We start from the raw sequence: 18,509 nt of genomic DNA on the forward strand, positions 1-18,509 counted from the left end.
CCTAATTCATAAGAAAGGGGATGCCAAAGACTTGAAAAATTATAGACCGATCAGCTTACTGTGAGTTGCCTACAAAGTATTTACTAAGATAACTGCAAATAGAATCAGGAACACCATGCAATTCTGTCAACCAAAGAACCAGGCAGGATTCCGCAAAGGCTACTCAACAATAGACCGTATTCACACAAATAATCAGGTGATAGAGAAATGCTTGGAATATAACCAACCCTTACATACAGCTTTTATTGATTAGGAGAAAGCGCTCGATTCAGTCGGAACCTCAGCAGTCATGGAGGCATTACGCAATCAGGGTGCAGAAGAGTGGCATGTAAAAATACTGACTGATATCTATAGCGGCTCCATGGTAGCCGTAGTCCTCGATACAGAAAGCAACAAAATCCCAATAAAGAAAGGCGTCAGGCAGGGAGATGCGATCTCTCTAAGGATCACAGCGTGTTTACAGAAGGTATTCCGAGACCTCGATTGGGAATAATTGGGGATAAGAGTTAATGGAGAATACTTTAATAACTTGCGATTCGCTAATGATGTTGCCTTGCTTAGTAACTCAGGGGACCAATTGCAGTGAATGCTCACTGACCTGGAGAGGTAAAGCAGAAGGGTGGGTCTAAAAATTAATCTGCAGAACATTAAGTAATGTTTAACAGTCTGGGAAGGGAACAACAGTTTACGATAGTAGTGAGACACTGAAAATGGTAAGGGAATACATCTCCTTAGGACACTCGGAAAACAGTTACTCTGCTCGGAAAACAGTTGCAGCTTACTATTGGCAGAAATGCACTGGGAGTAGTAAAGGAATACATCTACTTAGAACAGATAGTGACCGCGGATCCGGTTCATGAGACTGAAATATTCAGAAGAATAAGAATTAGCTGGGGTGCGTTTGGCAGGCATTCTCAGATCATGAACAGCAGGTTGCCATTATGCCTCAAGGGAAAAGTGTATAGCAGCTGTGTCTTACCAGCACTCACGTACGGGGCAGAAACCTGGAGGCTTACGATAAGGGTTCTACTTAAATTGAGGACGGCACAACGAGCTATGGAAAGAAGAATGATGGGTGTAATGTTAGGGGATAAGAAAATATCAGATTGCGCAAGGGAACGGATGCGAGTTAACGACATCTCAGTTGAAACAAAGAAAAAAAGGGCATCTGCAGGACATGTAATGAGCAGGCAAGATAACCGATGGTCATTAAGGGTTACGGGCTGGATTCCAAGGGAAGGGAAGCGTAGCAGGGGGCGGCAGAAAGCTAGGTGGGCGGATGAGATTAAGACGTTTGCAGGGACAACATGGCCACAATTATTACATGACCGGGGTAGTTGGATAAGTATGGGAGAGGCCGTTGCCCTGTAGTGGGCGTAACCACGCTGATGAGAATGATGATGATGATGTAAATAATGCATTGAGCTTCGCACATGCTCAAAGGGATCACCAAGACAGCGTGCCCAATCTTGTCAGGTATTCCCTTGGTCTTCACCAAAGGCAAGGGATGGACTTGTTGCCCTTTCGGCTTTCTTAAGCCATTCCATACTTTCGCCGCCTGTGTGTACGAATTTATGCCCCAGAGGAACCTCGCCCGGCTTTCCCTCTTTGCATGGCGATGTGCCAGCAATGTCTTTCAACTGAATGAAATTTTCTGCATTTGGCGAAGTGCGAAATACGCCCCATGTCATTATTTATTTTATTCATTTAGTAATACTGCAGACCAATAGTTCGGCCCAAAGAGGAGGGGCTTTTCAGTAAGTAAAACGAAACTACAGAGAAGTATAAATAATGTTCTATTATATGAACATAGTGCATAAAGAGATGCATGGATCACACATCGACATCGCTAAAATTCACAAAGATACGTTGCCAATGCGGCCGTTAAATCATTTGGCACAAATAGACCAATGGGAAGTGAAGTCCACTCGCTCACCGTTGAAAGGAAAAAGGCGCAGTTGTAAGCGTATGTTCTAGCGAAAATTAGCGCAAGCAAATATTCGTGATTTTGTAGTGTTCCTCTTGTAGTAGGCGGACATACAGAAGTGGGTGGCGTCCTGTGTTTTTCAGAAAGAGTATTGTGTAGTAGTAGAAGGCAGTTAATTTCCCTGCGTGTTTGAAGCGTCTGCATTCTGTTTGCGACATTGATGAGGACGGCGAATGTTTCCTAGCATGTTTTCTGTGTATAAATCTCACAGCTGCTTTGGGGAGTCGCTCTAGTTCGGTAATGTCCTTTTTAGTACGTGGGTGTCAGACTTCAAAAACATATTTTAATTCAGATCTCACTATTGCATTGTAGGGTAATTATTTTGTTCTCATAGGCGAGTGTTTAAGCTTCTTCGTTACGAACCACAGTTTCTTTAATGCATCTTAGCAAATATTCGAGATATGTGTTGACTATGTCAGTTTATGGGTAGGAGTATCATGGATAAGGGTTTTATGGACAACGCCAAGATATTTATATTTTTCGCCTTCGGGGATAGTTCAGTTTCGAAGGTGGTAAGAAAATATGCTGGTAGATTTTTTTTCTTCCTTCGCCTAAAAGCAGTTTTCCGCAGTGAGCTCTATTCTCCAATTCCAACAACTGTCAGTGATTACTACAAGGCATCTTTGCAACACATTATCATCACCATAGGACACAATTTCCATGAAGATAACACAGTCATTCACGTATAACCGAATGGGCACAGTAGTAGCAATAACATGAATGAATAATTAACATAGATTAAAAATCGCAATATGCCTAACACACCGCCTTCTGCAGCTGCTGAGCTGTCCTGACGGGCCCCACAACTACAATTTCTAACTTCACCAAACTGTTCTTTCCCTTTCAGATGAGCTCAAATCTACTATATTGTGACAAAAGGAAGTACATTTTTTTTCTAACTTATGTAGCAACTTTCCACTGGGAACCCCACAAAATTCTTTGCTATAGCGTAAAAAGAGTACATCAATTTTTCCGGATAAATCAAGTATTTGAGAAAGTTCATGCACGGTTGTTACTAGTATAGTCACAGTAGAGAGTCCTTTTCTGTCAGCGCGCTAAAAAGCGGATAGTATGTTAGGATCTTTCAAGAAACCTTGTGAGACCAAAGACAATGTTTTCCAATAGCTTGTTGCGTGCGTAACAAGTTCGCGCCCTCGCCGGACCGCCAATAAAGTCATTTCACTCACTTACTTGCAACACGTGCTACTAATAGATACACACCGACAGTTTGAAGCTGTTAGATGGCCCCCTTTCTTGTGTACCGGCACAACACGCGTCTTGCGCCAGTCGGCCGGTATTTCTCCCAATTCTGAAGATAACTGAAAAAAGTCAGATATAAATTAAGAGATTTGTTTGGAATATCCCCTCAAAAAGCATGGGGAATGTTATCAGGGCCAGCAGGCTTCTTTTATATTGATGTTTAGGAGCAGCACTAGGACACCCTCACGACTTATGAGACTGTCATCTACCGAAGAGCTACATGTACATGAAAGCTCAGTCTTATCTCAATGCGCACATGCAATTTGAAAGTAAACAGTGACATATTCTGCGAATGCTGTGCGCGTCCTCCATGTCAATTCCATCATCTTTAATGCTCTTTATCTGCTGTTTCCTTTGACTTAGATGTAATCACAGCTTTTTCGGATCACTAGAAAGGAATTCTTTATTATCTGTGCTACAGAACTTATCTCTTGCCAAAATTATCTTTATCAATAATTCTTGCTTCAGATGCGCAATCTGCAGGGTCCTCGTTCTCTTCCTCTTTCTCAGTCTTTTGCTCTTACGTTTCGCTCGTAAATTTCTCGGTTTACCCAGTAATTGAACCGTTGTTTTCGAACAGGCCTTAAATGGACAAACTGTCAAGTACAGTACTTTACAGGATACTGAGATCATTGCAATGAAAGCTCAAAAATGTTATCAATTATTTTAAGATGTGTATTCAGATTATCTAACTGCTACCTCATCCGCCTAAGTGAAGTATGTCATGGTTTTTACAGTTCTATGATATCGGTGCTTCTCCGCTGTAACCTTCAGGCAAAAAGATATGAGCCTGTCTGTTGATATACCAGGCTCGACCACAGTTGTTCCTCCAAAAATATTTCGTTCAGGAACAGAAGACCTAGAATATTGTTTACCCGGGTATGATTATTAATAACCTACTGGAGGCTAAAATTGAACATAATATTTATCGCTAAGTCACCAGAAATCAACGAATCATATTTTAGGTGATTCCAGTTCAAACACGGCAGAGGAAAATCACCGGTTATTATCAAGTTTTTTCCTCTCAATCTAAGAAGATGATCATCCAATTTATGCATATATGAGTCATCGGCACCTGCAGCGCTGTATACAGAACACACACACACAAAAATGACAGTCCCCAGATAGATACCTTGAACAACAAATTTTAGTGTTGCGGAATTTGATTTGCGACTGTTTCATTGACACCGGACTCTGTTATGACTACAATGCCGCCACCGGGAGAGCCCCTATCTTTTCTGTACACGTGATAGTTCGATCAAACGATGTCATGGTCGTGAATGGCTGTATGCAATTAAGTTTCTGAAAGGACGCAAATATAGAGATCATATTACGAAAGAAAATCTACTTGCTTATCTGTTTTATTTACAATACTTCTGGCATAGACCGAAAAAAAAACAGAGCTGATGTGCCTGCAAGCGTGAGCTTCCGGTCGCTGAGTCGTTTGTTCCTGAATTTTGTTTGCTCGCACGGTGTGCTGTCAGTTGCGGAATTTTTTTTGCGGGAGCTCGAGGCATCATCCTAAAAAGCTAATGGTCATCAATTCGCAGCTTGTCATGTATCAGCTGGACCCTCTTTCCGCTATCCGCCTTCGCACTATTCCAAAGCAAGTCGACCCGCCTTGGTTGCTCAGTGGCTATGGTGTTGGGCTGCTGAGCAGAAGGTCGCGGTATCGAATCCCGGCCACGGTTGCCGCATTTCGATGGGGGCGAAATGCGAAATCACCCATGTACTTCGATTTAAGTGCATGTTAAAGAACTTCACGTAGTCGAAATTCCCGGAGTCCTCCACTGCGGCATGCCTCATAATCAGAAAGTGGTTTTGGCACGTAAAACCCCATAATTCAATTCAATTCAAAGCAAGTCTTGTTTCCGTCACGTGTTTACACTAATCACCTTTGATAGAAATATCTTCCGTGCGATCTGCATGGCAATTTTTTTCGGCGTAGTCCTTAAAATACAAGATAATCGGCTTGCATGCCCTTTGTGCTCTTCTCTATCTAACCACAGACTTGCAGTTTTCGCCCATTATTTCCAGAAACACTCGATAACGCTGTCGCGTAAAAATGATGTAGTTTCTTTGGGAATTTCTGGAATGCCAAAAACTGCCAGATTCGAACGCCTACTACGATCTTTTAGGTCGAACACATTGGCTTGCTGTTATCGATTCTGCCTCTTTCGCGTCTTTTTAAGGTCTTCGTTGTGCCTAGGAACGCGTCTTGTAAGTAAACCCCCATTCATTTGTGGGATAAAGTTTTTGGCTGTATGAATAATAAAAGCGGTAAAATGTGCAACAGCATTACCTATACTAAAATTTAAATGAAATCTCGTGGCAAACAAGCTGACTCTTTAAGGTGCTCCCTGTGCGCCCGTCCTAATTTCCATCAAGAAAAATTGGGTGGGTTATGATGGTACATAATAAAAGTTTGAAATTATAGTGAAGTCGCCACTTCCAAAAACATTATTGATGATGTTCCATTCCAGCTGAGGCAGGAGAGAAGCGCAGCCAAATGCAAGATCTGTCGATGAATGCGAGTTGTGTTGGATGGTGTAATAGGTCGGCTCCTTCTTATTAAACAGGCAGGCACCAGAAATCCGAGGAACAGTTTCAATGAATCCATATCTCGGATCGCGTCGCGAGCCTCCCTACATCGGGTTGTGGGCAGTAAAACAACCCACGAGCATGTAAGGGTCGAGAAGCTGATCAGTGAGGTTATAAAAATAGCTTTCTCTGACATGATAGTTTGTGGGTATACATACAGATCATACAGTGAGCAGGTAATTGAAAAGGATTGCCCAAACTGGCACTGCCTCAAGGGGTATCTGAAGGGTAACGTAGTGATAATCGACACACGTATCTACGACTATTGCTACACCACGGAACGCATTAGCGTAATCATGGCCTTTTCGGAAGGGGGTATATTGACGAAGAAAGTTCGTGTTCGTAGGTTTCAGATTTGTCTCCTGAACACACAGCAAGTTTGGTTTATATTTTTCTAGGGATTCTCCAATATTGTCGAGGTTATGAAGAAACCTTTAAACATTCTAGTGTAGTATTCGTGTCTACATAATGAGAAGAGTGTTTGTGATGTGTGCCTAAGAGACGAAGATAGGCTCACAGGGTGCTTTCCAGGTGCCATGGCATGTTTTCCCTTTATGGGTCGGTCGACAGAATCTCATCGTTCCTTAGGCACTGGCTGGGCAGTCTAGACAGGTGTTATGTTCATCGCCTCTGAACAGGTGCCCTACGTCGTCAACATACGTGGTAAGCATTTGTTGGCTTACTAAGGCATCAATTTCTCAACTAAAGATGACTGCCGCAAAGAGAGTTGACCGTCCCCTGCTGTGACTAGAGTGTGCCAATTTTGCGTGAAAACATTTAGGGATGCCACTATCTTTGAAATAGCACTTTCTTTAAAGACATAATCTTAATTTTTTTAGATTTCCAGAACTCTCAAACATCAAGACATATTCTGCAGAATGAATAATGTTATCATTTTTACTTCAGAAGTTGCAGTCAACTTTCTTACAGCTGGTGTGCGGTTATGAAACCGAAACTAATGTGGTGCTATAACAGAAACTTATCATCATCATCACCAACCTGGTTACGCCCTCTACAGGGAAAAGGCCTCTCCCATGCTTCTCCAACTACCCTGGTCATGTACTAATTATGGCCATGTTGTCCCTGCAAACTTTTTTATCTCATCCTCCCACCTTACTTTCTGCCGCCTTCTGCTACGCTTCCCTTCCCTTGGAATCCAGTCCGTAACCCCTAATGACCATCGGTTATCTTCCCTCCTCATTACATGTCCTGCAGATGCCCATTTCTTTTTATTGATTTCAACTAAGATGTCATTACCTCGCATATTTTGCCTCACCGAATCTGCTATTTTTTATCCCTTAAAGTTACAACCATGTTTCTTCTTTCCATAGCTCGTTGCATCAAGTACAACCCTTTTGGCAAGCCTCCAGGTTTCTGCCCCGTACGTGAGTACTGGGAAGACACAGTTGTTATACACTTCTCCCTTGAGGGATAATGGCAACCTGCTGTTCATAATCCGAGAATGCCTGCCAAACGCACCCCAGCCCATTCTTATTCTTCTGATTATTTCAGTCTCATGATCCGGATCCGCAGTCACTACCTGTCCTAACTAGATCACTTCCAGCGCCTAGCTACATATTGTAAATTGCTGTTCTCTTCCGAGACTGTTAAGCATTACTTTAGTGTTGTGCAGAATAATTTTTAGACCCACTCTTCTGCTTTGCCTCTCCAGGTCAGTGAGCATGCATTGCAAGTGGTCGCCTGAGTTACTAAGCAAGACAATATCATCAGCGAATCGCAAGTTACTGAGGTATTCTCCATTAACTTTTATCCCCAATTCTTCCCAATCCAGGTCTCTGAATGCCTCCTGTAAACACGCTGTGAATAGCATTGGAGAGATCGTATCTCGCTGCCTTCTGCCTTTCTTTATTGGGATTCTGTTGCTTTCTTTATGGAGATCTACGGTGCCTGTGCAGCCGATATAGATATCACTCAGTATTCTTACATACCACTCTTCTACACCCTGATTCCGTAATGCCTCCATGACTGCTGAGGTTTCGACTGAATCAAATAATTTCTTGTAATCAATGAAAGCTATATATAAGGGTTGGCTATATTTCCCATATTTCTCTATCCCCTGATTGATAGTGTGAATATAGTCTATTGTTGAGTAGCCTTTACGGAATCCTGCCTGGTCCTTTGGTTGACAGAAGTCTAAGGTGTTCCTGATTCTATTTGCAATTATCTTAGTAAATACTTTGTAGGCAACGCACAGTAAGCTGATCGGTCTATAATTTTTCAAGTCTTTTGCGTCCCCTTTCTTATGGATTAAGATAATGTTAGCGTTCTTCCAAGATTCCGGTACGCTCGAAGTCATGAGGCATTGCGTATACAGGGTGGCCAGTTCTTCTAGAACAATCTGCCCACCATCCTGCAACAAATCTGCTGTTACCTGAATCTCCCCAGCTGCCTTCCCCCTTTGCATAGCTCCCAAGGCTTTCTTTACATCTTCCGGCGTTACTTGTGGGATTTCAAATTCCTCTAGAACATTCTCTCTCCCATTATCATCGTGGGTGCCACTGGTACTGTATACAACGCCTCAGCCACTTGAACTATCTCATCCATATTAGCAATAATATTGCTGGCTTTGCCTCCTAAGGCATACATCTGATTCTTGCCTATTCCTAGTTTCTTCTTCCCTGCTTTTAGGCTTCCTCCGTTCCTAAGAACATGTTCAATTCTATCCGTATTATGCTTCCTTATGACAGCTGTCTTGCGCTGGTTGATTAACTTGGAATGTTCTGCCAGTTCTGTTCTAGCTGTAGGGTCAGGGGCTTTCATTCATTAGCGTTTCTTGATCAGATCTTTCACCTCCTGCGATAGCTTACTGGCATCTTGTCCAACGGTGTTACCGCCGACTTAAGAACTGATAGAGACATAGAAACTGATAACTCAGCAAAAATGATCGGCATATATAGAAATGTTTCTATTACATTTTGGTCGGATACGTAAAAGAATATTGAAAGGCAGTATGTAAGGCTTCTTTTTTTAAACATTGTTTTACATTTTCTTAAGGGGGATGCATGACGCTACAAGCGTCTGTGTTGTTTACATTTTCGTTTATAAGAAGCTGTGTGCCACTTCACTGATGGCAACAGAAGTACAGCGGGTATTTTGAGGCTAGTAAATATCGACCCTGGGCAGTACACCCTTGCAGCATGCTGCACCAGTGTGATGAAGGCCCACCATTAATCAATGGGGGAGGCATAACTTCGCAAGGAAACGGGGGCAGCAATAAAAGACAAACAGCTCATGACAGTTAAGGGGGACCATATTTATGAACCTGATGGATCTTGACATTATAGGCTGTGATTATCTTGTTTGTAGAAGGACTCAACAGCTTTAGTCTTGTTTTTCTCCAAACTTGATTTTTCGCACTTTCCCGCTGTACAAACAGTTGTAACTTCGAAAGGAGTAAATCTTTGTCAATAAAACTTTGCACACTCGTTACTTCATTACTAGCTTCGGCAGTGAAATAGAATAAATGAAAACGAATAGTAAGCTTTTCACGTGATCATGATTTAGTTCAAGCAATGCAGAAAAAGATGGCATATTTTTGTTTTGTTTGGTGCGTTTACTATAACTTGATTCACAATTATCGGATGGCAAAGATCCTAGTTTGTTGCAAGGTCTGGTTAGTTGGCTACCACTGTGTTACAAAGTTTACAATCCCTGTACTTCGTTCGCTAATCGGGAATGTTCGCGTAAAAGCCAAGTATGGGTATTTTTATGAATAACAAATGTTAATATATATCTATATGATCTTTTCACTCTTTTTCTTTTTGCTCTCGAATATCACATAAAGCCTTTCTTAATAAGGTCAACGTGAAATATAAATATAATCGCCAAAATACAAAAAAGCCTGAAGAAAACTGGTGATATACCTTAAACATATTGGTTTCATACCACCACGTTAAAGATAGCTTGAATTGGAGTATGTCTAGCCACAAGCATAATGATGCAGAATGTTATTGCGAACAGCTTCCTTGTGCTTGCACGGAGAAAACTGTGGCATGGACGTCCAACTCCTTTATACAAGAAGCGAGAGTAGATGTCAGGAGGATACTCCATATGATGGACCAGCAAACGCGTTGTCTTCGCAAGTTGTACCACACTGTCCCACGCGACACTTATGCTCAGAGAGAGGCGAAACATGTACTCCAGCATCTTTGCTAGTTTGACAGAATTAGGTTGCGGGCGCTCAGGTATTACTACTGTGATCGCTACAGTAGTTTATTCAATCCATGGCGCTGACTATAAAGCAAAAGAGGGTTCCCAGATGCACGTTGGCGACAGGCACGTGCAAGGCAGGTAGCATGATGCTTACAGCTGTGACGGGGTTGCAAAGTGTGCTTGTCGACAACGATCCTGCTAAAAGGCCCGTGCGGGAAGCGCATCTTTCAGCCCAGAAGGCGTTCTTTTGCGAGGTCTCCCGATGGAAACTATGTTATTAGACATGGTTGAACGCAGGACAGCACATCGATTTTGAGTCGGCCTATCCGTTTAGCCATCTGTACTATACCTTGCTGATATTGCCGTTGCATGTTCATTTCCCTTCGTAATTACGCTGTGAAACAGCAAACGGCTGTTTCACATGGCACAGATGCGGCGAAAAAAATTGTTCTGCCACGCACGTCGCAGAGCGATTTTCGCTGATAGCTTTGACATGTGTTTGCGGCAGCACGATTCCCGTCGTAGTGATGCGCAAGGTTGCCTCCTGCTCACGAAGTATCCATGATATCCATGCCTACATTGTTGAATAAAAACAACATGGAATATTTCAAATATGTCAAATATGTCAAATATGTGGATTTTCTTGTTGCTATTCGATGATAGAATAGGCACCCCATTTTTAGCGCTTAATAGCGTTGAGACCTTACGACAGCTTGCAGATACGGTGAGTGAGGCGCCGCACAACACCGAATGCTGCTTGTGCGGCGTCAGCGGGGTGATTCCGGTTAGTACTCTAGTTTCGTTGTTACCATGGAAGCCGCAACTTTTTTTCCTAGATGAGTATTTTTTTTGCAGAAGAACAAGCTACTTTTGAGTGTGCATGTATAAGCAGCTAGCGCAATTTGTACCGATGAGGAGGTTGACGACGGCGATCAAGTGGGCACGTGCCTTCTGCTGAAGGGGCATCCTTCTCCCGACCTGGATAGCGTGCAGCTTCTCCTTCTAAAGGAATTGTGTACGCGGAAGAAAGCGTTTATGAAGCTCCTCAGCCGCAGCCGCTGCCAACGCATGGTAAAACAGGAAAGCGCCGATTGTCACGGCGCTTTGTTTCTTCACACGCATTGCCACTTCCACATCGCGTCGATCGCTGCGACTCAGCGACGGTGCGACCAACTTGTTGGAATCCAGTCGCTCAGAGCCCACGACGTCGCGGTGATCGCTGAGCGACGGAATTCGCTGTGCCGCTGTCTGAAAATCGCGCCATGTGAAACAGCCTAAACGCTAGCTACTTATCGCCGCTGTAACCATTATACGCCTTCAAGCGCATCATTCCTTTAATACACAAATTTATTTATTCGCTCTCTCTACCATGTTAAGAATAGCTGTTTGCACCTGTCGCCCGTTTTTGTATGCGAACGGGCGCGCTCATCACCGAGTGCCCAACAGTTTCTTTAGTCGACGAAGCTTCTCCCATGGGAGAGGTATGTGGCGCCTGAAGGTTTTGTACCCTGCGGTCATTGGTGGCGCTATGTCTCGTTTCACCGCAGGTAATTAACACGGTAATTTTTATGTCTGGCTCTACCATCAACTTCCTGTAAAGGATGTGTCGTTTGCGCGAACGCGCAAAATATGCTCTTTTGAGACAGGTGGCGTCGCCAACTAGGAGCGGTGAAATGAAGTATTGCATCATGACATGAAGGAGCGTCGATAGTGAGCGCTTCGGTAATCTCAGCGCAGCACAGCATGGTGTAGCCTGCTGTAGGCATGGAATACTTCTGCTGAGGTGACGATGTAGTTTCTGCACTGAGTTTGTCCTTCGCGTCCGATTAGCCTGTGACGCCTCGCCACCTAGGCAGCGCAGCTTCAACATGCACCAGCAGTGCTTACACGCCGCCTACTGCTTCGCCTGCGATGGCACCAACTATACTGTGCCAGGCGGTACAGAATGGCAACGGCGTCGACGCACGAATCTCGCTTTGGTACGGCGAGAGACATGCCATTGTGAAGAAGAACGTCTTCGCGCTTTCGTGGCGCAGGCTGCAAACTCTGCCACTCGCATCCCTGGTGCTGAGCGCGTCGCAGCTCATTTGTCTGGCCAAGTTGCTACGAAGCCTGACAAATGTGCTCGTACTTTCGCGGATCCGACTCGGCATCAGGACACCGCTACTACCCAACAGGACGCGGCGCGCCGAGCAAACCTGTACCATGGGGGATTGCCCGAAAATCACGTGTCTTTCCCTGCAGCCGACCATGCCTTCACGAAGCAAACTTGCAACAGCTTCTGTGAACACACGTTTCACTTTAGCGTTCTACTGTTTGTTATGAGAGGCCAACCACACTTTCTACCTTTGGCCGCAGTGGCCAGGTCGAATTAATAAGATTTTTTACGGTAAGTTCTTGAAAAACGGACCTAAGACCAGTCCAGTCCAGTGGCCCTTTTCAACGACAATGCCCTGGCCATTGCCATTTTGCCTTCTGGGTTGCAGTAGCGCGTCAATGACCGCGTAAAAGCATTCCAGAAGCTGGTGCGCAGGCCTTTGTACTCCCATGGTGCAATACACAGAGGAGGCTGTCACTCTTTCCAATGAAAATGTCTATAGAGTAATGAATACGTAGGTGTGATAACAAAACGTAAATTCTGTTCTTGGGAAGTCCTTGTTACACATTTTTTTTAGCCGTGTATGACTGCTACTTTCCACTAGCATATGCAGGGATAGCACAGAATACAAACTTGCTATTTCCATATATTGCTATAGTTTCACAAAAGGTATTACAAGCGGGCAATCGTTTTTCTTGACTGACCACGACTGATCAAACCCGCCAGGAATATGTGTTGCAGTGAATGACTGGCTATTAGAAACCGATATTCATGATTCTCCCACATCCTTAAACAGGGGACATGTGCGAGATCTGCGGGATGATTCTTTCCCCTTATACACAAACCTTTTCAGTAGCCAACATTTGAACGAAGCATGTGAAAATATAGGCATCGCCTTTCCACACGTTTCTTTCTGCAGATTGGGAATGATATGATGAGCTATAATCTACAATGAGATCTGAGCTTGAGTGTATATATATATATATATGCGTGTGTGTGTGTCGTCTAAAGCTTATAATACTTGTACATGTGGCTTTACTGTAGCTACTTTAGTGTCAGTGTGCACTACAATATATTATCGCAGCTGATAGCTGTCCATTTGAATGCATACAACACTTTCAAACAAAGTCTCATTGACACCCCGCGCCCTGTTCTATATTCATCTCCATTTATTCGTTTTCTCCGATCTATATGCGTTGATGATGTGATTCCAATTTACATATGTTCATGAAGGGTCTGCATCTTTCTCTGGGTGTAAGAAAGAAAACACCCCTCTCGAAGGAAGATTGAAAAAAAAATGTCCTTCAGTTTTTTAAAGCTCTCAGAGAAGCTGAATTCTGCAAGATATTTTCTACCATATTTGCGTAATAGAGGAGTGGCTTCAAGCATAAGTTCCAATCGAGTGTACTATTCGGCTGAAAGAAATAATATGTCGAATATACTCAAAAATTTCTGCTAAAATTTATTTGGAGACTTCAACTCTGCTGCCTACCATCAGTTATTACAATAATTATCTAGTCGCGCATTGATGCACCAGAGAATGAGCAAAATTAGAACAAACTCACGGGATGTGTGTGTGCTTGTTGTAGCAGATGTCGAGCTGGCGTGAACGGCCAGCTTATTACTCTTCATTTTCTCTCTCGACAGAACACATTACATAGGAAAATGAGCGAAGATTGATGCACACTTACTGATTTTCGGCTTCTGTGATGCGTTGAAATGAATTGCGCGGGGCGTTGATGTAAGCCAAGATGATGCATTTGTAAACTCTACATTTTCTGTGTAGGTGGTTGAAGCCTCTTCATCTATATTTTCTGTGGCAGCCGTCGTAGTGGATGTTACGGCCGTTCGGTACGCTTTCGCGCCATTTCCTCTAAAAGCTGGGAGCGCACCGAATGATACAGAACCCGACGACGTTGACTTCGGTTGCCTAGGCGACGCCCTTCCATGATAACTCTCTTTAGAATCCCTCTCCCGACGATTACCGAGCTCCTGCACAATATGGCGTACACTTCTCACAAAACTGAATGCACACAATGTATAAACGGTTGGTACAGTGACAGTAGAAGAGGCTGCTATATCGCAGAGTCCAAACACAACACTCGTCTTAGTCTTATGGTGGTGTAGTGTTGGAAAAAGCATTGCGAACACGCCATACAAAATACTCAAATTACAAACTTGGCTTTGGTAAACCGCTGCACAGTCTGTCAACTGTACGAAATTAGAAATGCCTAAATGAAATGCGCTGGTTACGTCCTCGGACGGACGGTGCTCAGCGAGTGAGACGCGATATTCGGACAGTATGGCGGCCGGCGATCGATGCGCTGCAGGTGAGCGCTGGGTGCAACAAATTGACTCTCGTTTTCGTGTGGCACAAAAGTGCATCAGCTCGATATCGCCAGAGTCCAACGGTGGCGCAAAAAAATTGCCGGCCACCTTGCTGTCTGAGTGTGGCATTTCAATGGCTGAGCAAATTGCTTGACTGCCGCTAATATGTGGTCTCTTTAGAACGCGGCTCTCATGCGTGCGTTCCGGCGGCGAGCGTCGGCGTACCCCCCAACGAACTACTGTTGAATTCCAATGGCGGAGTCGGAGCAGCCGATGGACTCCGCGAGCGAGCACTCGACTCTGGCGCAGAGCAACGCCTCCAGATCCGCGAGCGGAACACAACCTGCGCCGCCGAAGCAAGGCGGAAGCGGAAGTTCTATCGCCGGGTTACCCAGGATAACTTGCATGTTGTCATTTCCTTCCGCTGTTTGCTCCCAGCACCGCCGCACCGGTCACTTGTCTCTTCAGCGCCGTTCACCTGTTTTTTTTAAAGTGCGGAATGGATATCACGCCAAGCGTGCACCAGCTTTTGCTTCCTCGCGAGTCGTAACTGGTGGCGCCTCCCAGCAGACAAACGTGGTAAAGGAAATACGTCACGCAGAGTTCCGGTCCACTCCGCCGATTTTGGCGGAGCCATAGAGTTTCCTACAAAAATTACTAGAGGGAACTCTGGCGCTGCAGTCGTTGTCCTACCATGCGAATGATGGGAAGTACATGGATTTGTTTGATCTTCGTGCTTGTGGATTCAGACGTTCTTGTGGCTTCGTATATTACGCCATATAAATTTTATTATCGTATATTTCAACGCAATATTTATTTATTTATTTTATTTATTTATTTGATACTGTCAACCCCGTTGTTGGGGTCATTACAGGGAGGGTGATGTGTCAAGAATACATGATACATAATTTTCTTTCTATGTAACATACAAATGCACTGGCGCTCTTGGAAGTTAACAACAGCAACAACGAAAAAGCAAATAACAGTAGTTATACAAAGAAAAGTCAACGAAAGTGCTCGCAGCAACAATTTAGTATACATTCTCGTAAAAGAAAGTATCCAACGCATTTTCAAATTCGGCAGAGCCCTCGTTGCTCACAACTGCATCAGGCAATCTGTTCCACATTTCAATTGTGTCAGGAAAAAAGGAGAAACGAAAAGCATCAGTACGTGTTAAATAAGGTTGAATAGCTCTGCTATTGTTTAGACGATCGCATCTCCGTCCTGGAGGTTGTAGATATAGATCCTTGTTTATTTTCGTTCGCCCACTCATGATTTTAAAAAGAAACTTCAGCCTATGCTTACTTCTGCGTTCCTCCAGAGGCTCTAGTTTACACGATTTTAACAAGGCTGTAACAGACTCCATGCGTCGGTATTTACCGCATATGAAACGGACTGCCTATCTTTGTATTCTTTCTATTTTTGCTTTCAGGACTTTCTGATGAGGGGACCACACAACACAAGCGTACTCCAAGACTGGTCGTACAAAAGTTTTGTAGGCTGTTAATTTCACGTCCCGTGTAGCGCATTCCAGTTTTTTCTTTAAAAAGTATAGTTTTTGGTTTGCCTTAGAACATATATTATCAACGTGTGAGTGCCATTGCAATGTGTGCATAATACTGACTCCTAAGTATTTGAAAGAAGCTGCATTATTCAGAGGATGGTTTCCGATGTGGTATATGAAGGAAAATTTGCTCCTGCTTGAGCGAATATGCGTAAATGTTGTTTTGCTATAGTTTATTTCCATGTCCCATGTTAAACACCACTCGTCTAATGCCTGTAAGCATCTATTTAGATTAATTTGGTCATCTTCGCAACCTATTGGCGAATAAATCAAACAATCATCAGCAAAAAGTTTCATTTTAACAGGCGGTTCGACTAGTGCACCGATATCATTAACAAACAACAAAAAAAGTATTGGTCCCAAAACGGAGCCTTGGGGAACCCCAGAGTACACACGCAATGGATTTGAAATGCAATCCTCAATCCTTACGGACTGTTGACGCATAGATAAATAGGCCTCTATCCATTGTATTACTTCTTTACCTATTCCTATTTTATCGAGCTTAAAAAGTAATTTACGGTGAGAAACCTTATCGAAAGCTTTCCTAAAATCAACGCTTATTACGTCTGTTTGTAGGTGTGCATCCATGTTCAGGTAGAAATCATGGAGTGTTTCTGTTAACTGTGTCACCGTAGGAAGACCGCTCCTAAATCCATGCTGAATTGTGGAAAGTAACTCGTTAGTGTCAAGAAAACTAATAATATGCTTTGCAATAACGTGTTCTAGAGCCTTGCAGCAAACTGACGTCAGGGATATGGGTCGGTAATTGTTTACTTGCATACGGTTGCCACCTTTAAAAACAGGGATTACTATTGCATTGCGCCAGTCTTGCGGAAGTGAACGAGTTTCAATTGACTTCGTATATATTATCTCTAAGTAAAAGGAAACCCATTCGGCATATCGTTTCAAAAATTCAGTTGGTAGACCATCCGGTCCGCTTGCCTTCTTCGCGTCTACTTCAAGAAGCAATTGTAAAATACCTTCACGGCTGACAATAACTGATTCCATTGCGGTCCTCATGTCGTCGTTCATGTATTCGCCTATCTTATCACCTTTGTCTGTCGTATAAACAGATTGAAAGAAGCGATTGAAAGCATCAGCTAAGTCTTCAACTCGTGTCAATATATATTCTTCGAAGTGCAGAAGACGCCGGGAGCGCGTACATATGCTATTAATTGCAACGATTGAGCATGTCCAGGTGGCCAAATCGAAACGCACCAAGCGTCTCAAGGCACTGGCATGCCCACGATAAATTCATAAGGGCGTTTCATTCGCTTGTCAATACATGCGTCCGTGGCGTAATGGTTTCAATATCAGGCGTATGTGCTAGAGTCCCTGTGTTCGAATCTTGTCGTCGGGCAATTTTAATGATGTTTATACAATTATTTGTTGCGCAATAGTCTGTTGAAAATGACGAGTTTACAAAGCCGTTTGAAGCCAAAAGAACGACGTTTAGGCAAATCTATGTACTTCCCATAGTTCCCATGCTGGGACAACCGCTCCCATTGCAGCTGCCGTAGACACTAGCGCCAGAGTTCCCTCTAGTAATTCTCGTAGGAAACTCTATGGGCGGAGCATCTTTTTCTGCTCCACGTAGTGACTCCCGTTCTGAATCCCCTCTGACTCTCTCATTGGAACACCTTACTCCCGCCCTCACTCTGACATTGGAACAAACTTGCTCCGAAACGAGCAGAAAAACTTGCTCCGATTCCGCCATTGGAATTCAACATAAGAAAGGACGCAGAGCGCAGCGGGGGCTGCCGCGCGTGCGGAGTTTGGAATGGCGAAAGCGTGAAGATTGCTGCGACGATGGCTACGAGATGGCACCACAGTAGCGCGCGTCGTCCGGGCGCTCCGCATGCAGAGGCTGCAGTGAATCACGCCTACCCACACGCTGCCTCTCGCACTCTCCACATTAGCGAAGCAGCCGCCTCACCCTTCGCTGCGTTTGAAACGAGATAGATTGTCCACGCCAGTTAACATATCGCGAAATGAAAACTCTTATAGAACGGTGCTCTAATTTCGCATAAGATGGTATAGTATTCGTCGGCGAATTTTTTAGGCAGTGCATCTGTTAAACGCTTGAACAATGACTTTCAGTAATTTATGGCTTGAACACTATCTTGTGTTGAAGCTTAATGCAATACTTCTGCAGCCATTAGCACGTAATTTCAGTTCAGAGAAAAATGGCACATTTATTCAGCATAGTCCTTTAATTACTTTGAATCTGAGGTCAGTCTACATTTCTGATCGGTCAAGACAAAATAGTCGACGTTAGCAATAAAAAATATGGTGCTGCGTTGAAAAGAGAAAGCGCATTATAATCAAAGTATTTAACAATGCGGTCAAAATTATCAACAATAGCTTACGATTCATACACGTGTTGACATGTCAATAAGGCATCATAAGTGCAGGTGCAGATATCTTTCTATTTTTGTTTATCCTGCTTATGCCCAGGAGCAGTGTCTCCATTAATATGCTGTTTTTCTGATAATCGC

The 18,509-nt window shown here is 43.7% G+C and overlaps 1 protein-coding gene across 10 annotated transcripts in view; it reads right to left on the bottom strand.

The window, feature by feature from the left end:
- Positions 1–18,509, bottom strand: part of LOC135908105 (uncharacterized) — a 126,598-nt gene that overhangs the window by 44,450 nt on the left and 63,639 nt on the right. For 3 of the 10 annotated variants that reach the window (XM_065439860.1, XM_070539543.1, XM_070539544.1), the window contains one exon: positions 3,209–3,306. The exons of 4 other annotated variants lie outside the window; for them this stretch is intronic. Coding sequence is in view for 2 of the 6 variants with exons in the window: in XM_070539540.1 (XP_070395641.1) it covers positions 13,811–14,111 (301 nt within the window). In the remaining 4 variants the exon portion in view is untranslated. Of the gene's footprint in view, positions 1–3,208; positions 3,307–13,810; positions 14,112–18,509 lie in introns of all 10 variants that reach the window. 3 more of the 10 variants (XM_070539540.1, XM_070539539.1, XM_070539542.1) reach the window with 1 other exon arrangement.

Source organism: Dermacentor albipictus, chromosome 5 (assembly GCF_038994185.2).
Source record: "Dermacentor albipictus isolate Rhodes 1998 colony chromosome 5, USDA_Dalb.pri_finalv2, whole genome shotgun sequence".
In the NCBI taxonomy this organism is placed as follows: Eukaryota; Metazoa; Arthropoda; class Arachnida; order Ixodida; family Ixodidae; genus Dermacentor; species Dermacentor albipictus.